Raw genomic sequence first — 24,736 nt, 5'->3', positions numbered from 1 at the left:
TTTTGACCCATTTTCATAAGAGCCCAAATAGAGTCCTTGCGCTATAGGACTCTGGAAATCTTGTATAATTGGTAAAAATCTTCCGCGTAAAGAGGAGACTTATTCATCACGTTTAGGATTCTACAAGAAGAGTCCTATAAGGAAAAGACTTCCGCGCCAAGGAAGGGATGTCAACCTCAAGCTACTATAAAAGCCCCAATACCCTCACAAGCCGAGGTACGCATCATTAACCCTCTTTAGCACTCTAGAGCTGTGAGCATATTTTCTAACTTGACCTTCGGAGGGCGTTTGGCCGGCACCACACCGGTGTTCTCTGTTAGGTCATCTTTTCCCTGTGCAGGTGTCGTTTCGAGGTACGAGCATTGTGCAACTCACTGTTGATATTTTCGGCATCATCATCTATTTTTAAAAAATCTTTCTCAACTGTTAAAAATGAGCTGTGACTGCTTAGGCTATATGGAATGCTCGATTTTATTTTGAGAGGTTCCAAGTACATCCTAAGTCTATACATGATGGGGCTCTTGGTTTACTAGAGGAGTATCAGAGGCTGTTTGCTGCACAAATATGCTCTTAATGATGTTTTCTTTTCGCTGTTTTCTGCTACATGTTGGGCACTTATTTCCTTATATGTTTCTTTCTTTGTTTTTGTAATTGCAATTTCCCTGGTATGGTGTTCTCAGGGTGCTGTTTCTTTTCTTTGTATACTTCTTATATAGTTATATCTTTATCTCAAAAAAAAATAATGGATATATATATATATATATAGTTACGAATTTTAATTAGTTATTTAAAAAAAAAAATGAATAACTAGAAAACCTAAATATATAATCATAAGGTTAACCGGATCATAAAATGGCTTAAAACTTGTAATTATCCCCAATATAATAATAACATCGAAACAACATTGGATAAGAGAAAAAATAGGCACATAGTCAGAGTGCCAATCGACACTTTAAGTAAAAGGTGAAGTGCCTATCGGCACTCATAGCCTATATTTGATACTTTAGTGTCCAGATGTAGAAATTTGCTTATTTATTTATATTTCTTTATCTTTTCATTTTAGGGGATAAATATGAGTCAAAGGATATTAAGAGGGAGACTCATAAGAGGTTTGAAAGTCTAAGAAACCCCAACTCATAAAATAGAGAGGAATTTACCAATTTGAGAGGACCGAAGAGTTGAATTTGAGAGTACATTAAAGAGCCCTCTTTAATCTCTAAAAATACATATCCTTAGAGCCACGAGATTCATAAGGGTAAACCTCTCTTCCCTTCACCAAATAAACCCTATAAGCACAGTTTTGAAACCTGACAACATGACACCTCCATTACATTTAGGTTGAAGGTATGTGGATAGTTGAAGATAATTGGGGATTTGAAACTCCTCAAGCTTTGAATCATAGTACATTTTGAAGTAAATCCACCAACATATTTTTTTTTTGTAAGAAGGTAGTGAAAACAGGTAACTTAACTAAAAAAATGTTTAAATTATTTTTTTAAAGGTGACATGAACATATTGTGTTTCCTTTTAGAAAACATGTGATTTGGTTGCACCTTGTGTGATCATATGTTTCACTGAGTTTAGAATCTTACATGCCATGACATCGAATGTGTAACTGAAGATCCATTGGAAACATGACATGTGAGTAAGATAACTAATCCACTTCAGCTTCTAAGCCATATCATCTTCCTTTACACCTTAATCTATTGGCTACAATATCATCTTCCTCTACTGCAAGAACAGCTTGCTTCTTGCCCTTATCCTTCATTGTCTTCTCAAAAAACATGGCTTCTTGCTACTACAAACTAATTGCTAGCACATATGAAGGCTTTGGTTTTGGTAAGAGAGGTATTTTATGCTAGGAAAAGTAATCAAGACTGAATCTTGATAGGTTCCTGGACAGAAAATGAAGAAACAAATTGCAAACGAACTTAAATCCAAAGGATCTCATGCTCTGATACCAAACCAATGCAGAGAATGTGTGTAGGTTGAATTGTTTTGAGTTTTTTTAGCAATGAGAGTTGCTTAGAATGTTTAGTAGGTGGTTAGGCACCTCTACAAGAACACTAAGTTCCAAAGAAAAGCACACAATTAAAAGCTTAAAATCACTAATTCTCAAAAAAATTGGTTACAAAATGGAGTACAAGAGTACTTATACAATTTGTTCTACAACTTACAACCATTAGTATCTTGCCAAATGTCAAACTAACATTGGTTACATCTAATACAAGTAACTAACTCATTAACAAGACTAAGTAATTCAAATAAGAATGACTGCCATATAAGCTAACTACCTTAAGGCTCTTGTTTGGACACAAAGATAGTTGTAACTAACTATTCTCAACATCTAAGGTTAATAGCTAGAACTTAAACAAAGGAATCTTAAAACAGCTTAGAAGATGCTCTTGCATTAAGATGCCCTTCTTAGAAAGCACTTGGCCTCAAGTGCTCTTGGCCTCCTTTGGATCATGGTAACGAGTAAGGTGCTGCACATTGAAAATATTGGAAATAGACAAGTGCGAAGGTAGCTCAATCTCATAGGCATTGTGATTGATTCTTTGCAAAACCCTTCAAGGACCATACTTCCTTTGTCTCAACTTAGCATACCGTCCTTCTGGTCTTCTATCTTTAGAAATCAACACCCAAACTAAGTCTCCAACCTTAAATACCACATGCTTCCTGTGTAAGTCAGCAACTACTTTGTACTTCGCATTGGTTGCTTCTAGCTTGATTTTCACTTGTTGATGAATTTGTTGCATAACATCTGCCATATCTTCAACCTTTGGATGAATTCTCTTGGGCATTGGTGAAGTTACCAAGTCAATCACACTACAAGGATTGTTGCCATATGCAATTTCAAAAGGGCTGTAACTTGAACTTCTATTGATAGAACTATTGAAAGCAAATTCTGCTATGGGCAGAATCCCCTCCCATTCTTTAGGATGGTCCCCAACTAGGCATTGTAGATGGTTCCCCAAACTTCGATTCACCACTTTTGTCTGCCCATCAGTTTGAGGATGAAAAGCTGTGCTATAGTTAAGGTTGGTTCCCACTCTCTTCCATAATGTTCTCCCAAAATGGCTGAGGAACTTAGTGTCCCTATCTAAAACAATGGAATGGGGTACCCATGCAACTTGTAAACATCCCTAAAGAAGAGATTGCTAAATTTGTCAACTACAACAAAAATACTATTTGCCCTTCTTGTGGTTGGAGGCAACCCTAATACAAAATCCATGCTTATGCACTCCCATGGCTTGGTAGGCACTGGCAAAGGAAGATAGAGGCCTGAATTAGTGGTTGTCCCCTTGGATTTTTGACAAACCAAGCACCTTTGAACCAGTTTAGACACATCTACCTACATGCCTTTCCAAAAGTACTTCTGTTGCATCAAAGATAAAGTCTTATCCCTCCCAAAATGCCCTTGATTATGCACTTCAAGCAGCAATTGATCCCTCAATGAAAAATTAGGAACACAAAGTTGAACTCCTTTAAACAGAATGCCTTCCTTCTCATAGAAACCAAGATAGGCTGCACAGTTGCCTCGCTTGATTGTAGCTTAAATAGGCTGTAACTTGTTGTCACCCATGTAATGTTCCTTGAGCATAGCAAAGCCAGGTACCACAACTTGCATATGGCAAAGCAAGGTATGTCTTCGATTTAAACCATTAACTACTTTATTTAAGACACCCGCCTTATGCTTTATGCAGAAATTGAATTGCTGTGAATAAGCAACCCACTTGGCACCTTTTATGCAGACTTTGCTGGTTATGTAGGTGCTTAAGTGCCTCCTTAAAATTGTCTAACTATCTAACAAACTAATTAGTTACAAGTAGATTAGGATATATACATGTAGTTACTTGAAATGTCCTACATCATCCTCTCTCACTTATCTCTTCTGTCTTCTGTCTTCTCTCTCTCTCTCTCTCTCTCTCTCTCTCTCTCTCTCTCTCTCATGCCTTTATTTGTTCTTGGTGGTTCTGCGGTTGTGGTTCGGCATTTCGTGGGTCTAATTTGGTGGGTGAGGTCATGAGGCACAGTGGTGATGTAGGTTTGATTTGGTGGGTTTTGTGTGTCTAATTTGGTGGGTCTCGGTGGGGGCTATGGTCTGGCGGTTTGTGGGTCTGATTTGGTGGGTGAGGTCATAAGGCATGCTGGTGATGTGGGTCTGATTTGGTGGGTCTCAATGGCTAGTAGGTCTTGGTTGTTTTGTCTAAGTGGTGCCAGTTCTTTCTCATCTCAGTGGTGCCAATTTTGTCTGAGTGGGTCTCGGTTGTTTTTATCTCGATGGTGTTTCTCAACGATGGTGGGTTGCTCAATGGGTCTTAGTGGTGTCTCAGCAGTGGTTTTGTCTCCGTGGGTCTTGGTGGTGTCTTGGAGGTTTGAGTTTTTTTTTTTTGGCTTATGACAAAAATCAAGCACAAAATTTGGCAGTTTTGTCCTAGTGGGTTTCTAGGTGGATTGTTTGGGTTTCTTTTTTTTTGGAAGGGGGGGGTGGGGAGGGTTGAATTGTGATTGTAATGGTGGTTCTTGTGGTTGGCTGTGTTACTCTATTTTAATGGGTGTTGTGGTGGGTTGTTGATGATGGTGGTTGTTGTCGTGGTTGTGGTGGTTGGTTGCTATGAATTTTTGGGGGAAGTTTTATTTATTTTAATAAGTTGTTTATATTATTTTAATGGGATGAATGTAAAAATAGAAGTTTTGATGTTGGGTGTATTGTAAAGTGAGTAGTTAAAATATATGAAGTGACTTTTTAAGTTGCTAAAAGCTATTATTTTTTGAGCTTTGATGTGAATGCTCTTAATCTCTAAAAATACATACCCTTAGAGCCACGAGATTCATAAGGGAAAACCTCTCTTCCCTTCACTAAATAAACCTTATAAGCACAGTTTTGAAACCTGACAACAGACACCTCTATTATATTTAGGTTGAAGGTATGTGGATAGTTGAAGATAATTGGTGATACGAACCTCCTCAAGCCTTGAATCTATAAGTACAGTTTTGAAGTAAATCTACCACCTATATATATTTTTTTTTGTAAGGTAGTGAAAACAGGTAACCTAAGTAAGATAATCTTTAATTTTTTTAAAGGTGTCATGAACATAATGTGTTTCCTTTTAGAAAGCATGTGATTTGATCAGTTGCACCTTATGATCATATGTTTCACTAGAATCTTACAAGCCATGACATTGAATTTGTAATTGAAGATCCACTAGAAACATAACATGTGAGTAAGATAACTAATACAGTCTTTCACTAAGATTTTGAATAGCTATCTTGAATTCAAGTTATTTGAAGTTTGATCATCCATGGAATAGATCTTGTCATGATTAGATAGATCTATGAATTTCTTAAGAAATTTGAATTGTTTTGTTTAGAATTCAATCTGATGTTCAAATGCACTTATATTAGTTATATGCCTATTCAGTTAAGCAAAACAGCCACCCAAAATCTTAACCGTTCAATGATAACCCAACCAAACCAACTAACATGATTGTGTCAAGATAAGAGGTTAGAAAAGCTAAAAAAGCTCCTATGACAACTATAACTAAACTAATATTGGCCATATACTGAAGTAGTAACTACCACATTGAAAGTATGAAAATATATATCCTCCAAGATAACATAAACTTGAAAATGGGTTTAATAGGGAAAAATACACCCTGTTTTGGGCGTATACTTCCTCGAATTAACATATATCTACTTAACTGGATTATGAACTTACCATCGTCAGTCTAGCTTAAGAAAAACCTAAAGCAAGTGAGTATGACCTCAACTCAACTCACCCAAAAGTTAATAAGCTTATATATGAAAAATACTAATAATGTTCTTAGAACCTTACCATCAGTTGCACTTGTTATCCCAAATTTATCTCCACAACAAAGATTTAGGATGTGTTTGTTTTGGCTTCAAACCATTTCAGGAAATCATTTTACACCTCACTGTGTGTTTGGCTGCACATGGAAAATAGAATTTTCCAAAAAAGCATTTCAGTTGACCGTAAAAATAAAGGCTTTAACCCGAAAATCATTTTATGTTTCTATTTTCACTTCAAACCATTTTCGAACTCAGACACTCAGAGGGAGAGAGAGAGAGAGAGAGAGAGAGAGAGAGGGAAATGGTGAGCCTCCATAGACTAAGCTCTAGTCCGACGACCCACACTCCACCGGTCTCGTCGATTGCAACATTGCGCCGATCAAGCAAAGATCGACTCCAACGCTGCACGATCTCGCCTTCACCTCCGCTGCACGATCTCGCCTCTAGATCGAACCCAGTTGCCTCTCTTTCTTCCTTCTTCTCTCAATTTGACCAGATTTGATGATTTTTTTTTTTGTTTTGTTTCTCTATGTGTTTGTGGACTGAGAAATGATATTATATATTTGTTTGAAAGCTGAGAAAATGTGAGAAAATGTGAGCAAAAAGTAGAAAATGTGTTTTTTATAGTATTTTCAAGAATACAACCAAACACTAAAAAATATTTTTCAAAGAATTTTTTAAAATACTACCAAACACCTGAAAATATTTTCTTTTTCGAAAAATATTTTCACCTAAAAATATTTTACACTTGGAAAACATTTTACATAGAACCAAACACAGTCTTAGGAAAACATACCTCAATTTGGTTTAATCAAAACTCTTTATAAAAGAACTAGAGTGGGTTAGTTCCCATCTTTAACTTGTCATCATTGCTAGCTTAGGTTTTAGATAGAGATGGTTACAGGTCTTCACTTTTTTTTTCTTATTAAAAATAAAGTATTTATCCAACAAAAAAAAAAAATTGGAATACTAGGATCAAGGTACATGCATTGATCACCAAAAAATAACTTATTTCTTTTTCGAAAACCAAAAAAGAAAGAAGTAGTAATATTTATTAACTTTGGCATCAGATGATTAGTGGCCAACACCACACCATATTCCTTTTAATCATTTTTTTTTTTTTGGGTAAGAATCCATTATCTATCAACCATACAATTGTGAATTGACTGATTTATCCATGATTTTACAAACCGAATTGGACCAATTGGTTCAATTGAGTATCGAGCACCAATTCAGTTCGACAAAAACCTCCATAACCTTTACTAAAAAAAAACCTCCATAACTGGTCAAAAAAAAAAAAAAAAAAAGAGGTCAACAATTGGCAAATAGAACCTTTTAAAAAAAAAAAAAAAAAATGTTGTTGGGTACTTGGATTTGTCATATCCTGTTGGATAAAACATTTTTTAATATTTTTTTTTAAATGCTGCTTAACCGGTAAGTTTTATATTCCCCCCAAAACGACGAACATTTGCTGAAAACGACGATTGTCTTCCAGACGTTGAAACTTTTTTGAAACTTTGAAGAAGAAGAAGAAAAAAAAAGGGTAAAAATCTGGAAGAGCACCGAATCGGAACCAAATTGCTATTTCAGAAAAAAAGAAGAAGAAAATTTTCGAGCCTAAAAAAAAAAAAGCATTGATCTCGGTTTCTATGTGTATGCAAGCAAAGCTAAAACCCTAGAATTCGTCTTCTGTTTGGTGATTCTCAGTGTGTGAGAAATTGAAGATGGCGACAGAGAATACCCAAATCTATCATGAGAGGCAAAGATTACAGTTCTGCCTTTTGCACTCCCTCAACAATCTCTTTCAGGTACCCCTTTTCCTAAACCCCCATCTCTCTCTCTCATTACTTTTTTATTTTATTTTTTGAAGCTTTGTTTGGTTAGTGAGAAGCAAAAAGAAAATAAATTGAATTTATTAAACCTTTATTTCCACTTATTTGGAACCCAATAGAACATGACACTCCAGTTTGAACTCTGCTTTGCCTAAAACAATCACTCTGGTTCAGTTGAGGATTTTGTGTATAGGATTTTAATTTTAATTTTAATTTTTCGTTTTCTCTGTTTTCTCAGCAACCAAACGAAATCTCACAATTTGTCATCTATTCTTTCTCTCCAATTTTCAAAAAAAGAAAAGCTTTAATTGTTTGTTCAGTTTGATCTTTTAATGGGTTCGTTGTTAATATAAAATTATGCATCATAAAACAGCAAAAGGACGCGTTTACTCGAGCCAGCTTGAATGAAATTGCTGAGAAACTTGTTCTTGATGATCCAAGCAAGGCGAGCTGGACACCATTATCTGTGCTCTTTAAGCCTCATTATAATGCAATCACAGGAAATTATGACATAAATGTACTAATGGTGGCATTAGAAGGGAAAGGGAAGAGTGTAATTTGGCATGATCGGCGTAACGGATCATCTTTGATCAATCTCAATGATGATACTTTGATGGGTATTGTGCTTAATGTTTCGGTTATAAAGTATGGTGGGCTTTGGAAAAGTAGGCATTGGATTACGTTGAAAAGGGTCGATGGGGTTTGGTATAATTTGGATAGTGATCTTGTAGCTCCTGAGACTTTTAAAGATGATGAAGAAGTTAGGGAATTCTTAGATTGCATCATCAATCATGGTGGGGAGGTTTTGCTTGTCATGAATGATACACAGTGAGCTTTGTTTGCTTTGGAATTAAGTTCCTTGATAGAACTTCTGAATGTGTATGTATATGCCATGTACTTGTTCCAAACAAGATCTTGGGGCAGTTTATAGATGAATTCAGTTTTGCTTTTTATGCAATCTTAGTCTCTTTCAAAGCTTGGACTTCTTGAGGTAGGAAATCAATTCCTAAGGGGTCTGGCAGGTGGTGATTAAGGATGTTCTTAATTGTTTCTTCAATGAAATGGTTTTTTTCCTTAAGGTTTCTTAATGGATTGGAATTCAGAAGTCACTTTAGTGTGCGTTTGACATCAACTGACTTATCTTTTTGTTGATTGCTTTTTGGAAAGTGTATTAAAATATACTAGTACTTTGAAAAGGTAAGAAAAAGTGAGGTTTAAAAAGCTATATATAAAATCTAATAGCTAAAAGCTAACCAAATAAGGTAGACATAAACAGACTTTAATAAAAATGTGATGGAGCAGAAGAACTTAGACATATTGGGCACGACTCTCTGACTAATATGTAATAATATTATATGTACAGATTACAGTCTCTTGGTTAAAATTCAAATAGTGTCTAGCACTTATTATAAATGTTGGTAGTTCGTCATGGAAACTGATTTCAGGCAGTCAATTTGACTGATTATTTAAGAGATGGTTGAATGAAGATGCATTTGAAAACCAAAGATTGAAGGAATTTGATTATGCTCCTTTCTAGCTTTGCCTGTTTCTTCCATGGTCTCTTAACCTGTCTTGTACTGTTTCATGCTGTATAGATCTTTCTTCTAAAAGTAATTTTTAGTTTCTTTGGTTTAAAAATTAAATCCAGATAATGTTTCTTCCATGTTTATAATACTTTTTTACTTCAATTATATATCTATTGATATTATGATTTTAGCTCAATTCTCTATGTTAAATACCTGTAAAGAGAAATTACATTAATAAATTAAGTGTAGTGTTGATAAATGCCTTCTCTTAAAGTGTTGATAAGCAGTGGCCTTGAAATACATGTCATTATAGCTTCTATACATTAACTGCTTGTCTCAGAAGTTTTATGACCTTTCTGTGCTTGAACTGGAGTTGGCTAATGATGTAGCTTTATTTTTGGGATGGAAGACATCAAATCATTCATGATTTACAACATGGAGCAGTTGGTTTAAAACATTGGTTTTACTTGAAAGATTTTGATTTTCCTTTGTGGTCGACTAAATTGTATGCTTAGGCACCTGTCCAGAAAAAGGGCAACATCTTGTCAGAGCATCTTCACCTACTCATGATTTTTTTCGTTCTTTCTTTCTTTGTTCTTTTCCTTTTGGTTTATTGTTATTATTTTTTTCTGTTTTATATTTTTTGGGGTGGGGGAGTTGGGGAACTTGGGATGGAGAATGTACCTCATGCATCCAAAATATGCATCATTGCTCTCACAAAGTGTGGATCCCACAACCATATGGAATCATGGATGCTCATTGTGAGAGAGAGACAATGCATATGTTGTATGTATGAATCTATAAGATAATTTTTGGTTGAAGATGAGTGAGTTTGGCTCCAAGGGAACTCATGATATTTTTAATGCCAGGTAATCCTGGTAAGATTTGGAAACTTTACCGGCAGTTACTGACAAAAGTTGCACCAAAATGAGAAGCAAGATGTAATCAATGCTCTGTGATGGTATGATTACATTAGATTTTACCAACACTTCATCTGTCCGTCTCTAGAAACTTTATGTATGTCTTTTTCTTTGGTTGGAGGCATAAGACCTATCATCATATGATATTACTTCTGGTCTTGTCTAATAATTCTAAGTGTCCTCTTATTGTGAAAAAAAGGTTCAGAATATATTCATGCTACTCATGCCCAAATATAGCAGGGTTTTGGTTTGGAATTAAATTTCAAGCCCATAATATTTGGAAAAGACCAGTTTTTGTAGTGAATTGGTCGTTGACAAGCATGTTTAGTTACTGATGGATTTCTCACTAAAGAATAAGATATTTGGGAATCATTTGTTTGGAGCTCTTTTTAAGCTATAAAAAGCTTTAGAGTGTTTGTTATGGATGTTGTACATTATTACTAACAGATTACCAAAAAGTTGTGTGTAAATGATAAAATTCAATAAAGCAAATGGAAGTAGTAATGCCTAGTGCCCCACTTGTGACTTCCCCCACCGGCCATCCACCATTCTCTCTGCATCAATCATGGTCCGATTCCTTCAGAATTTCTAACATAAGATCAAAAGCACTTTAAAAGCAAGACACACCAATTGGATACTGCTTAGTTGCTACTTCTTTTTTATAAAAGACGCCTCTGTAAAACTTTTGCCCTATTTTTTATTGTTGTTCTCTTTTCTCTTTTCTTTTTCTTTCTTCCTGCACCATCTCTTTTTCTTCATAATTTAGTTAACACCCTTGGATAGGTCCACTCCTTTAACTTTCCTACACAGAACCTATATTGGGATATCATTGCCCACGACCACATTCTAATAGTCTAATAGCAGGGGCATTCTCTTTATTCCTTAATTTGATGGAAACATCTTGATGTTGTTGTCACTATATAAATATTAGGTAATTCATTACCATCTATTTATAGATAATAAATACTAATTAGGGTAGTGTTGGTGATGAAGGTAATTTTAAATTCCAAAGGGTTGGCCATTCACTTTAGTCACAAGAAAGCATCGTTTCCTCTTTGGGGATAATATGGAATGGTCACTTAATTTTTTTAAGAGACTGAAGAATCATGAACTGGGTTTACAAGAATGCATGGTTAATTGTTTCCTCTTTGAGGACCTAACTGCTTGCAGGTACGCATACAACATTGTGCCTAGAAAAACTAGAAGCAAATGGTTTGCTTAAGCTTAAGCCCTTAATATTTTCTTATATTTTAGTTAAACATGATGATCTAGCATTATCTACCCGACCAAAACCATTCATTTCAATTCTTTTTTAAATTTTATATATGTTTGGTTGCACTAACTTTTCTACACTTGCACTACATGCAAGCAAAGAAATATACTCATCATGGTCCATGGTTGTAGCCGGGTGTGCGTCAGAAAGTAGAGAAAGCAAGCAGTATTCTTTTTATTGCTTACGCTCTCTTTTCTCACCGCCTCCATCGACCTTTTCGGCATTTACTTTTTGGTTCTTTTCTATATATTTCGTCTACACTCTATCATCTACTACACCCACAACTTAATATATTTCTTCTGCTGTTGTCTACATTTTTTGCTATTCCACTCACAACTCTCTCTCTCTCTCTCTCTCTCTCTCTTCATGGACAAGACAAGCGGTTACCCTTATTATAGACAAAACTATAGTAAGAGCGGCTTTTCTAGAAATTGCAGATTCAAACTGCCTAAAGGGTCTGAGTTAACTGTCAGATACCTTAAGAATCTTGCTGATAAGGTAGCAAGAGCTCTACAGTCGGTGACTACGAGGAAAAGACAGTCACCTAAGGATTCTTCTTCATTAGGAAGATCAAATCCAGCCTTCGTAGCTCCTGTTGATTCCCATAGAACAGAAGCCATTGAGGATTGCATCGAGTTCATCAACTCTTCTTCTTCTTTTTCAAGATCAAATTCTGTAACGGCGAACTCTTGATATTGTAAAATATATAATATTTTGTTCAAGAATTTATGTCAAGGGCCCTCTAGGTCATATGCGTTTTTCTTTATTTCTCTGTAAATACCAGTTTTGTTGGTTTTGGCATCCCTTTTCTAATGTTCTGATTTCTGAAAGGGGGACACTGGCTCAACTATTAAAAGGTGAAGCAATTTTAATTGGGTACTGCAATCAGAAGAAGCAGTGGCCATCTCAATTGGTTTTCAGAGAAGGTGTTATGGACTTTCTGTGATTGAGCAATCAGGAAACCTGATACTTAAATTAGTTTTGCTCATACTTTAACTTAAAACAGTAAAACTTAAACACTCATCAAGTCAAGAATGTTTCTTCACATCACATGATGGGACTGGGGGGAAAACAAAACGAACAAATGACTTCAGGCCGTTCTTAGAGGTCCACATCCTCTCTCTCTCTCTCGGACACACATTTTATGCGAAGGTTTTCTGAAAGAAATTATTGTTGCTGGCAAAGTTCTTGACTGTTACAATGGAAACTATTACCCTGTAGCCTAATAGTGATATGCTTACATGAGGCTATGGCTTAATATGCTATTTATATGGTGTTAAACATGTTTTTCACAGTTTCCTTCCACTCCCAATTATATATAATATGAATCTAGGCAGTAGCCATTCCATTCAGAAAGTTTCTTGCTTAAATACTTTTTTTTTTGAAAAGAGTGTTGGCTATTCTTATTCCTGAGAGTCGTTCCATTTTATCAGCTATCCCCGAAGGGTCCATGGCAAAAATCATGACTCATGGAAAATGCTACATTCACTGTTAATCCGTGTCCCAGATTGCTTTTCTTTTCGCTATTGGCACAATTATACACATACACAACACACGTCTCTCTCTCTCTCTCTCTCTCTCTCGCGGATGCATAATTACTAATTAGACTATTGGAGCTAATCAGTGACGTGCAGTATACTGGTCTATTTTATAGCTCTGGCACCATCACCTTATCAGTCTAATTCCCATTTCATGCACTCTCACCATCAATAAAAAGATAAAAAAAATAAAAAAATCTTATCAACATATAAGATGCTAGTTGCTAGCTGATCCAAAATGAATTAATAATAATCCTTAAGAAACAGAACACTAAGAAGTAAACACGACTTAAGCATTCCATAATCACCAAAGATTGAAAGTAAAACAGACATGAACATGGCATACGTGAAATGCCAGAAAATGATGAATGACCCCAAAAGAGGGCATCAATTCTTGGCAAAAAGGCCTCCAAAGCCACCACCCTTCTTCTTCTGAGGGACAGCCACCGAGTTCTTGCGCCCATTGCTGGTGGTGCCACCATCCTTCTCCTCCACCTTCTTGAGGATTGGATCAGTCTCAAGAAGCTGGTCCTCCTTCTGTAACCCTCCAATAATCCAGTCAAGAAGCCCTTTCTCCTCTTTGCTTCCACCAGCACCCTTTGCTGCTGTTGCGGCAAACACTCTTCCAGCTGCTGGAGCAAATGCGATTGTTAGAGAAGCCATCTTAACTAGCTTTCTTTGTTTATTTTCTCTTCAGAATCCGAGCTTGGAATAGTTGAAATGAATAGAGGAGTGAAGGCAAAGTGGGTAGGATGTTAATATTATATTATATCCTTCTCTTAGCTCCTCTCAAATGAATATGAGCCGTTAGATGGGTTTCAAATGGTAACTGAGAATTGAATGGAAGCGTTTGAAGCACGAGTTCTCCACAAGTGGCTTATCCTCATGGTTTCTATTTTTTTTTGGTACTAATTTTACGAGGAGGAAAATTTTGTAAAGCTGAGGAGTGAGGGCCTCATCCTTTAGTCAGCACATATGGTTATGTATTCAAAACGTGGCATCATTATAACCAATGCTCTCGGCCTCTCATGAAGACACTCGTGGGCTAATCCTGGATTAGTTCAAGCATTTTACCTCGACATAACTGGGCCTGAGCCCATAAAAACGTGTGACCATTAACAAAATCTTTAAATTCAAATGCAAAACAAAAACAAAAACAAAAACCAAGCCCAAAAAGTTCTCTTCAGCGTTTTTCTTATTTTATTTTATTTTTCTTCTTTTCTCCCCTTATATCTTTCCCTTCCCTTTAGAGTATTTTAAATTAATAATAATAATAATAATAATACACGTAAATAATTTTATAAATTGTCATGTAACAAGTTAGAAGAGATTCTTCCAAACTGGTTTAAAAGAAAGTTTCGTCTTTATATATTATCTCTTACCTTATCTTCTTTTCTTTCTTATCAAGCACATCTTCCCCCCTTTGCCTTTTTTTTATTCTCTCTTTATTTTCTTTCTTAAAATTATCAAGCTCTAATATCTCTTTCTTCTCTTTTCTCTCCATAATTCTTCTTCAATTAGTTCCATGAACTCTTTAGCCCTCTTAATTTCTCTCATTTTCCACATCCTCTCATTCTCAGTTACTATTAAGAACATAGAAACCTGGTAGTTACTTAGGGAGATGGTTAAGAAGTGAATGGAAATGGATGATAATTGTATTCGAATTGACTTAATTTGAGATAGTTAACACCATAGAGAAATATTAAGATAGAAAAGAAATGTATCAAGGAAGGAATTTGTTTATTCTTCAAGATATTCCAAATGATGGATACATGCAACTCTTTATACAACTCAGGCTCTCTCATATTAGCCACACATAACTTAATCCTATTGACTTACTAATTAAGCATGTACTCTCAGCAATGAGCCCATGTGATTAATGAGCTACATGTGCTTAAAGCTCAAACTAGCTCTATCTAAATCCTATCTCTTGTAATCCACTTGTAACTAACCTAACTAACTAATGGCAAGGAAAACAATGGAATTACAATAATTATTCTATGGAATTACACTACTACTAATACAACGAGGGGTTCCTAATAAATGCTTTTTATGGGAAAACAAATTACAATATATAGTAAATTGTAAATTGACCCTTAAAGTTTGGTGTTAATTTTTTTTGGGAAATTTAGACCCCGATTAGTTTTAATTAATTACTTAAGTTGATTAATTAAGTCGATTATGTAAAGCTCTAGGTCAACTAGTGATGGGCACAACCCCACCAAAAATAAATGTTAAAAATAAAATTTGACATAAGCCATATGGTTATGATGGAGAAACTTTAACGGGAAAAACCTCAACAAGTGGTTTGAAGCTTACCATAACCTCAAAGAATCACTATATAGTATGAAAGTTACAGTAATACAAATATACATGACCTTAGTATTGTTACCTACAGTAGAATTTACTAACATTACCTAACGCAACACCAACCAAGTTGGACTCTTCTACCTTGTGAATCACTTTGGTGCACAAATACCAAATTCGTGAGTCATGGTTGAATTCACAACAACAACTCTTGATTGCAGTAGATGTTGGTGCAAATGTCTTCATAGGAACTCTCTTAATCTTTAATATGCTTAGAGTTGCAGTTTGGAACAAAACCATTGGTACACAATAGTTGCAACAACTTCTCTAACTTCCAGAAAGTCCTATCTATGATTATAACAACTTAATGAGGCTTAATATATGTCATAGAATCCTAGTGCACAGATTACTAGGTCATTAAGTCATCATGCTTTACTAAATTACAAGAAAAAATCAAATTTCAATCTATCAACTAGAGTCGAGGTTTAAATGAACCTTGATTGATCAAGATGCAGCATAGGCAGCAAAACTTCCTCTTTTTTAAACAATTTATTTAGCTTTTTATTATTTATTTTTTGTTTTCAACACTACATAGATACTAAAAACTTTACAACTCAAATACATAAAAATGCGTTTTGGCTTGGATTTGCCAACGTAACAAGATTTGACCTTGACAATTTTGATTTTCCCTTTAAAGTTTTAAAATTTTGATATGCTACTCTAAAGTTAAATATCATCTTTAAAAAAAAAAAAAAAAAACTTTCCTTCTATGTCTGGTGTTGATGTTTTTGTTAAGTGTCATCTAAGCCTATCACTTTCACTCATTGGTCACCAGTGCAACCATTCTTAGGCCCTTGTAGCCATCCTTTATCATTCACTTGTTGTCTTTTGCAGGATTCATTCCACATTGTGCCTAACCTGTTCTACATTTGATGGTCATCTTCGAGGCATCTTCACAAGCTTATATTCTGACTCAAGTTATCATCAATCCTCTACCTTAAGTTTCAGGGAGTGTGTCAAAGATATTGTGGGTTTGTATGTCAAAGATGTTATAGCCTAAGGGGTTCATTTGATTGGAGGGGTGGAAAAGTGGGAGAATAGAAAATGAATAGAGGATAGAAAAGTGGAGGGATAGAAAATGTAGTTTATATAAATTTACTTTCATACCCCTACTAGAAAAAAAAAAATTAGAAAAAAAAATATAGAGTCCATTTTTTTAGGTTGGCAAACCGTGATCAAGTGTAATTCATTTTTAGTTGTTTTGATGAGTCTTGAGTGTGTTAAAAGTGTATTTTATTGTCCAAGACAAAGACCCACGTTCAGATCAAGAAAGAATCAAGTTCAGAGCAAGAAAAGAAAGGTTCTAGTTCTGTCACTTCGACACTAGACGAAACCTGGCTCGATTGATTGAAATTGTCACTTCGACACTAGCTTGATCAATCTAGATTGCGATATTAGCAAAAGTCTAAAACGTAAAAAAGCCCATAACTTGCTCTTTTCAAGTCTGATTCATGATCCATTTGTTGTACTATTTAAAGGACATCATAAGCTACCCTTAATAAGGCTTTTCAGAGAGATAAATCACTGTATGTGCAGCTAGGGTTTGTATAACCAATTTTTTCTCAATCTCACTATACTGGAGACTTTCAAAGTAGATATAAGCCTCCATCTACTCAACCCGTGAGAGTTCAAGAGCACATAGAGAAAGATCAACATGGTGTTGCTACTACCATAGTGCAGATCTATAAGAAACCATAGAGAAATTAGTTAACCACAGTTATTGATTTAAAACTTTTGAGTGGAGTCTTAAAGTCACAAACAAGAGTGTTTTTGTGTAATAGTTTTATAATAGAAGAGTTTATGGATTTCGAGCTGCGTGTGGTCACGTAGTAAATACTACATGGAGTAGCAATAGATTGAGGGTTAAGTCTATTGTATAAAATTCTATTCTATTAGTGAAATGTTGCCTTGATGATTGTTTAGGTTAAATTCTCTTTAGGTTTTTTACTTTGAAACCACAGTTTCAAAAGTTTTCTTGGGTCATCATTCTCGGTGTTCATATGATCTATGCTTGTTTGATGTTTGTTTGAATAAGATCTATTGCATAATTAAAGTAATTAATTATTGGGATAATATTTGATAAAATCTGAGATAACTGGGGGCTAAAACCCTAACAATTGTTATCAGAGTAGGTACATTCTGAAAGGACTATTTGTTTGGAGTGTGATCCTTGACCCCACTGTCATGGATATTTTTTGTGTCTTACTACTTATGGCTGTGAAAATTTAAATAAAGAAAACACAAATGATTCTGTTGTTTTGATGTTTGTGAAACTCTTTGTTCGGAATTATCTAATTCTTTGAAAATTGCTAAGAAATTCTAGGAAGAGTTAAAAAAAAGGTTAAACTTGAAAAAGAGGCATTGGGAGTATGTTTGGATAAGTCAAATGAATTGAATGTGATTTTGAAAAAACATTTTGCCTTTGAAGTTGAAAAGAACAAAAGCTTGAAACAAAAATTAGCTAAGTCTAAAGGTAAACTTTAAAAATTGTCTAGTATCAAGCCGGTTGTTGTGATTGAGTCAGTTTCTAAACCCCCAAAGCCTAAAGATGATAAAAGTTCTGATGTAAACGCTGAAGTTTCTAAACTTAAGTCTAAACCTCCTCCTAGGTTATAGAAAAAATATGGTTTTGTGCCTACCTATCATCATTGTGGTGTTCTTGGCCACATTAGACCAAATTGTTCTTTGTTGAGCCAAGAACCAAAGCTTGTGACTAGAGACCCTTCTAGGAATACTGATGTTCCTAAATTTGTTCCTGTTTGTCACTTTTGTGGTGTTACTGATCATATTTCTCCTAATTGTCATAAATTGAAATTTAAACATTGTATGATTCAGTCTAGGACAGGAGATCATGTACTCCCTACCACAAGTTTGGAAAAAAATTTTTGTCTTCTTTTGAAAAATTTAAGCATGTTGACCTGTGATAGAAATCTCCCCCCCCCTCCCCCCCCCCCCCCCCCACCCTCCCAAAAAAAAAAAAAAACTCTCTTTCTGTGTGGGTGAGAATAGATTTTATGTAGTGAGTGTTATTTTGAATTGTCCCCAATTTAATTCTTTCAATCATTTGAGAACATTTGTATTTTATGTTTTTAGTTTTTTTTTTTATTATTCAAAAAATCCTAAAACATTAATTTTTTTTAAAAAGACAAAAATATTTGATTTTGTGTCTTGTTTATTTTTCTTGAGGTGTATTACATGAATCTAAAGTCTCTTTCTTGACTTAGAACATGCTTGACATTGTGGAAAAACTTGAAAGTGTGTGTTGCATAACTTAGTGCATAACTATTTTGAGACAAATACATTTGCGGTGTCAATTGAATAAAAGTCATGTATTGTATTTTCTAGTTTAGCACATGCACACTTCTTGTTCATTATTAAACTCTCTTGTAGGTTCATTTTATGAAATGAATATTCATTGAGAACTTAGAGTTTTTAAGTCAAGCATTGATATGTGTCTTGAAAAAATTATTTATTTTTCACACTTGTTGAAAAAATATTGGAAATGACTATCTCTGTTTGTGCGTGAGTATGTACTAGATAGAACATGTACTCATTGGTTAGTTAAGAAATTAATTCTTCTTACTTGTATACCCTCTATAGCTTGGTTAAGCACCCTTTATGCACACATTATGTCAGTTGACCAAGTGTTAAATTTTGTATGATACTGACTAAAAATTTATGATTAAATTATTTGAGTCTATTATCACTCTCTTTAATGGAAATGATTAAAAAAATCTGGAGAGAAAGGCATAAATGACTATCTCACTACTTGTGTCTTCTAATCAAAATACCCTAGTGTTAAATTGAAAAACCCATGCAAATAAGGGATGCACAACACTTTAGAAAAATTAAAGGGTAAAAATCAATAAAAAAAAATGTTGTATGGGCTTGAAAAAAATTTTCTCTTAAAAATGTATGCCCTTGAATGTGCTGGTAGCAAAAAGCTCAATTTTGTTTGCAGGTCTTTGATTGCAAGTAGTCATTTAGGAGATGTGGGAGTTATATGATGTACCCTAAAGGTGATGGTCTCCATCAAGCAAATGTGATATAATTCATTTGATTATATTGTATGTTTGCAATCTTTTATCTCATAATTGACAACACTTGTACACTGATTAGTTTTTCACACACTCAAGCATATTCCTTGCTAAATTGGGTACTTAGTTTGATTAATCGTTTTATTACTTAATCCTTGAGTTCATTATTCTTTAGTATATGCTATTTTTCTTGATGTATGAACTACTGAAAATTTAAAATTTTTAAGATTAATTTGAGTTTTCAAGACACCTTGACACATGAAAATATCTTGTATGTAGAATTTTTATATCATTGGGATCTATATTGTATAGTCTAAATTGATTGTGCCTGGAAGTGTTTGCATGCATCTATTCATGGGTCACATAGTGTCAAGTTTGCAAATATTGAAAGAGAGAAGATTTGTATTCATGTGAATCTTTATTTATTTACTTTTAAAACTTTGGTTTGTGTTTCTTTATTTTCCCCATCTCCTAAATTTTCCCCAAAACTATTTTTCCCAAAAATTGTTTTGTTTCCTATTTTTTATAGAGAAGTGTTGATGCCCATTTTTTGCAAATTTGTACCCAAAGGCCCATAAGGAAGAAAGTCCAGTAAGAAGCAAGGCCCAAAGACCCACCAAGAAGATCGAAGAGCAAGAAATTTCTAAAGAAAGAAGTGCAAGTGAACGCAAATCTGCCGCAGAATACAAGTCTGCCACATAATACAAATCTGCCGCAGAATACAAGTCTGCTGCAGAATACAAATCTGCCGCAGAATACAGTTCTCTGGCAGGATGGCTTTGACAGATGAAGATAAATTGGGCCCAAGACCCTTTTGATCCAATCAACATCATTTGGCCCACAAAGGCCCGAATCCTTTTGTATAAAAAAGATAGGCGTGAAAACTAAGAATAAAAACATACGGCAGGCCCAAAAAGGCCCGGCAGGATTGAGATAAACAGCAAGAATAACAATCTGGTATGACAAGAGATGCCAAGCCACGAAACAAACACCGAAACTAAAGGGAGGCCCAATGATCCAACAAGGCCCAACCTTCAAAGAAAGAGACAAGTCATAAACGTTGGAGATGCAACCCACACCAGAAAAAGCCAAAAAGTGCACTGCAGGATATGCACACCCATTTTCAGACCTCGGCAAACGAATGAAACATTAAGAAGGTAAAGCATGCATACGACCCAGGCATCACCCGCCTATACCCAGCCACTATGGGAAAGGGTGAGATCATGGGTGAGGGTACGGTCTGGCAGTGGGGAGAGGAGTGGAAACTCATTCTTGTGTTTCTTGCCTAGGCTCTTTCGGTAGGCACAATCCTGCTGGGATGACATGCCACCCAAAAGAGGCAAGGCTGGGTAAGAACCACTGGGTGCATGCCATGAGAGACCGAGAGGGAGAGGGTACACACTGGACGAGTAGAAAAGGAACATTCATTGTTTGAAAGCCATAGGTCAATGGTGGTAGTCAGAACCATTGACTCGGTAAGTGGTCGGCAAAAGGCTCCTATACCAGACAAGGGCCATTAAAGGGTTAGAACAGTAAAACCGGTCACAGCAGGCTCTATATAAGAGACCCGTAGCTGTGTATAGGAAGAAGGAGGAGGGGGGAGGAATTGAAAAAGGAAGAACGGAGCAAGAAAAAAAGGAAAGAAAAAAAGAAAGAAAAACAAAAGAGAGGAGAAAGAATTGAAAGAAAGAAAAAGAGAGAAAAGATTAGAAAAAGAGAGAAAAAGAAAGAAAAACAGAGTGTTTTTATGGCAGGCATGCACCCAAATGGGTTAACCCCCTTTCTCCCTCAATAGCCTTGCTCTCTATTAGAGGAAAAATGGTTTATACTAGGGCACACACCATTTGGGGCAGACCTCTCAAGCAATTAATTTCTCTTTTGAAGTTACTTGTGTTGAGGGAGCAGTTTTCCCTTCCTTGGTTAGAGTCCCGCGGTAATACTTGGTGTGGCAGACCCATTCCTTTAATTCTACTAACCTCGTTCTACTCCTTGTTTAAGTTTTTTTCTTTGAACGTGAGGCCTTTTAAGCCATTTACTCTATTTATTGTGGCAGGAATAGTGACTGTACTTTATTTACATCATCTATATTATGTCTGCCTGCTATAATCTCTTAACAGTGACTCTGCCTGCTGTGAGCTTATAAATAGACTTTAGCAGACGTGGTGTGGTTTGCACACAAGCCTAGCCAAGGAAGTGGAAAAGTATTTCTGCGGTAAAATTGAAGAGTAGTCATTCACACGATAGAAAGCTTTAAAGCACAGTAAAAAGCTTTAATGTACAGCAGACAGCTCTATTGCAGAGCAGAAGGCTTTATGGCAGGAAGGTTTACTGCACAGCAAAAAGCTTTATTGCACAGCAGACAGTTTCATTACATAGCAGAAAGTTTTTGTTGCACAGCAGAAAAGTCAAACCCGTGGTAGAAATCGGAGAAAAGTTCCTTCTGCGGCAGAAACGTCAATCCTGCGTCAGAAACTGGAGAAAAGTCTTCTGCGGCAAAAAACAGAGGATAAACCCACTTTGCTGTGTCTTCCCTCAGACTTGGACTTAACGTTTGCGCACAAGCCGGACCAAGGTGTGCTCCAATTGGGCCGATCCCGACTCCTTACCCAGAAACGACTCGGGCTTAGTGCAGCAAGAATTTGCCTGACATCCCAATCCAGGCCCACCTCTTTACAAGAAGAAAGTTGTTTTTACAAACCATGCTTTTCATAGGGGGAGTTATCTTTGCTTTCTATATAGCTTATTTTTTTATGACCATTGTCAATCATGACAAAAGGGGGAGAAAGTTGGATTTAAGTTTTTAATTTTTTGTTAGTTTTTAACTGTTTTTAATGGGGTTTATTTCTTAGGGGGAGAAGGAAATATCTTTTGAGAGGGAGAGATGTTTTGTTGAGGGGGAGAACATGTTTTAATTCTTGCTTAGTTTCTTTGCTAACTTTCTTTGCTTAGTTTCTATTGCTTTAGTTTTAAAACATTTGGTTTGTACTTATTTTATATAGCCTTGATTGTGTTTTTCTTCAACATTTGGTATCAAGCTAACTATGCTTCACACATGCTTTTATTCAAACTCTTTATAGTGTTTTGCTTATAGCATTGTGATTTTTTTTTTTGGGTCTATGTTTCCACACATACATGTGTTTATGCGTTTGTTTAGTGTTTTAGGAAAGACAAGCATGAAGCTTATCAACTTAGTTAGCCTAGTTCTTTCTTTGGTTTCTCAGGACCAGTTGAGTTTGATGAGTTTGTAATAGTGACTCATTGAATTGATATTCTTTATAAACTTGGGTAATTCCTTGTAGTTGGGTTTTGTCATGTATTGCCAAAAGGGGAGACTGTAGAGTCCATTTTTTTAGGTTGGAAAACTATGATCAATTGCAATCCATTTATAGTCTTTTTGATGAGTCTTGAGTGTGTTAAAGGTGTATTTTATTGTACAAGACAAAGACTGAAGTTCAGATCAAGAAAGAATCAAGTTTAGAACAAGAAAACAAAGGTTCTGGTTCTGTCATTTTGACACTAGTCGACACCTGGCTTGATCAATCGAAACTGTCATTTTAACACTAGTTGACACTAGCTTGATCGATCGAGATTGTGATATCAGCAAAAATCTAAAACGCGAAAAAGCCCATAACTTGCTCGTTTCAAGCCTGATTCATGATCCGTTTGTTGTGCTATTTAAAGGATATCATAAGCTATCCCTAGTAAGGCTTTTCAGAGAGAGAAATCACCGTATGTGCAGCTAGGGTTTGTATAACCAAGTTTCTCTAAATCTCACTATATTGGAGACTTTCAAAGTAGATCTGAGCCTTCATCTCATCTATTCAACCTATGAGAGTTCAAGAGCACATAGAGAAAGACCAACACGGTTTTGCTATTGCCATAATGCAGATCTATATGAAGCCATAGAGAAATCAGTTAACCACAAACAGGAGTGTTTGCGTGCAACGGTTTTACAATAGAAGAGTTCGTGGATTCAAAGCTGCGTCTGGTCATATGAGTAAATACTACATAAGGTAGCAGTCAATTTAGGGTTAAGTATATTGTATAAACTTTCATTCTATTAGTGAAATGTTGCCTTGATGATTGTTTAGGTTAAATCCTCCATAGGTTTTTTACTTTGAAACTACAATTTTAAAAGTTTTCCTGAGTCATCATTCTTGGTGTTCATGTGATCTATGCTTGTTTGATGTTTGTTTGATTCAGATCTATTGCATAATTAAACTAATTAATTATTAGGTTAATATTTGATAAAATATGAGACAACTGGGGTTTAAAACACTAACAAAAAGGGAAAAAAAAAGGATGAAAAAAAAGACAAAATATATGGAAAAAAAAAAGGATGAACACACAAAAAATAAAAAAAAAAAAAAAAACGTTGAAGAAACCATGAAAACCCAAGAAAAAAAAAAAACTAGTTGTTGTTGCATAAACAAGGGTGCTTTAGTCCAGAGTTTTTCTCTCCAGTTTTCTCCCCAATTTGGGGAGAAAACATTTTGATGGGCGTGGAGAGAAAACACTTGGGTTCCACTAGATTTCCTTCCTAAAATCACTCAAACCAAAAACCTCAAGAAATCATTTTCTTTCCTCTCTTTTCCATCCTTCCTAAAATCTCTCCAAACAAATGAACCCTAAAAAAGTTAAGTATGTTGTATGCTTAGTTAGGGTTAGCTTAACTCCTATGTATAATCTAATTATTTTCATTGTAATACAATTGTAGCGGTTTAGGATTTCTACTATGGACATAGACAGTCAAATTGAATCATGTTAACTCATATTTAATCTTCTCTTCCTCTCTCTTTAATTTTTTCTCTACATTCTAATAGACATGACAAAATTGGACTCAACTAAATTTCCATTTTTGTGAGTTGACTCAATCGACCCAGCTAACTCGCAGTGCAATCCACTTTTTAGAATAAAAATAAAAATAAAAATAAAAATATTTAGATAGCCAGGTTGGCTAGTGCAAAAGCCAAACTCAATTAGTATAAATGTATAATATCACATCCACTGTGCCAGCACCAACCCAGCCAGCCACGCCGTTATTAAAAGTAAAAAAAAAGGTTAAAACAATAAAACCTAACCTAAATATTAAACTAGTAAAAGGGCCCGTTTGGTACATGTGTTTAAACACATGTTTTCAGTTTTTAAACAACATTACACGTATTTTCACATACTTTTTCACTTACATGTATTTCCAAAAAAAATGAAAACTGTTGTTTAAACACACATAAAAATTAAAAACTAAAAATCAAAATGCAAACGCAAACGACATAACAGTGAACAAAGACAACAAGTAGCGGCAACAGCGTACAACTCCTCTCAAGATCAACAACTTGGGAAATTAATATATTAAGTGTGCATTTGGTTCCAGTTTAAAAAGCCAGTTTATTTTACCATTCAGCTTATTTTTGCTACTATTCATGAGCTCC

The 24,736-nt window shown here is 35.3% G+C and overlaps 2 protein-coding genes across 2 annotated transcripts; one reads left to right on the top strand and one right to left on the bottom strand.

Annotated features, from left to right (window-relative positions):
• Nucleotides 1-7,209: 7,209 nt before the first annotated feature.
• LOC112038985 (josephin-like protein) lies at nucleotides 7,210-8,728 on the top strand. Its single transcript, XM_024071815.2, has 2 exons — nucleotides 7,210-7,622; nucleotides 8,020-8,728. Exons 1-2 carry the CDS (start codon nucleotides 7,539-7,541, stop codon nucleotides 8,476-8,478), a joined length of 543 nt encoding a protein of 180 aa, XP_023927583.1. The 5' UTR covers nucleotides 7,210-7,538; the 3' UTR covers nucleotides 8,479-8,728.
• Nucleotides 8,729-13,124: 4,396 nt separating this feature from the next.
• LOC112038986 (uncharacterized) lies at nucleotides 13,125-13,820 on the bottom strand. The gene has a single exon (XM_024071816.2). It carries the CDS (start codon nucleotides 13,564-13,566, stop codon nucleotides 13,291-13,293), a length of 276 nt encoding a protein of 91 aa, XP_023927584.1. The 5' UTR covers nucleotides 13,567-13,820; the 3' UTR covers nucleotides 13,125-13,290.
• Nucleotides 13,821-24,736: the final 10,916 nt, after the last annotated feature.

This window comes from Quercus suber, unplaced genomic scaffold (assembly GCF_002906115.3).
Source record: "Quercus suber isolate HL8 unplaced genomic scaffold, Cork oak 2.0 scaffold_102, whole genome shotgun sequence".
Classification (NCBI taxonomy): domain Eukaryota; kingdom Viridiplantae; phylum Streptophyta; class Magnoliopsida; order Fagales; family Fagaceae; genus Quercus; species Quercus suber.
This window is presented reverse-complemented; position numbering and strand designations above follow the sequence as displayed.

Coding starts and splice junctions, on each gene's coding strand:
- LOC112038986 (XM_024071816.2), bottom strand. CDS start 13,566: ATGGCTTCTCTAACAATCGCATTTGCTCCAGCAGCTGGAAGAGTGTTT.
- LOC112038985 (XM_024071815.2), top strand. CDS start 7,539: ATGGCGACAGAGAATACCCAAATCTATCATGAGAGGCAAAGATTACAG. Junction 7,623..8,019: donor CCCTCAACAATCTCTTTCAG/GTACCCCTTTTC, acceptor ATCATAAAACAG/CAAAAGGACGCGTTTACTCG.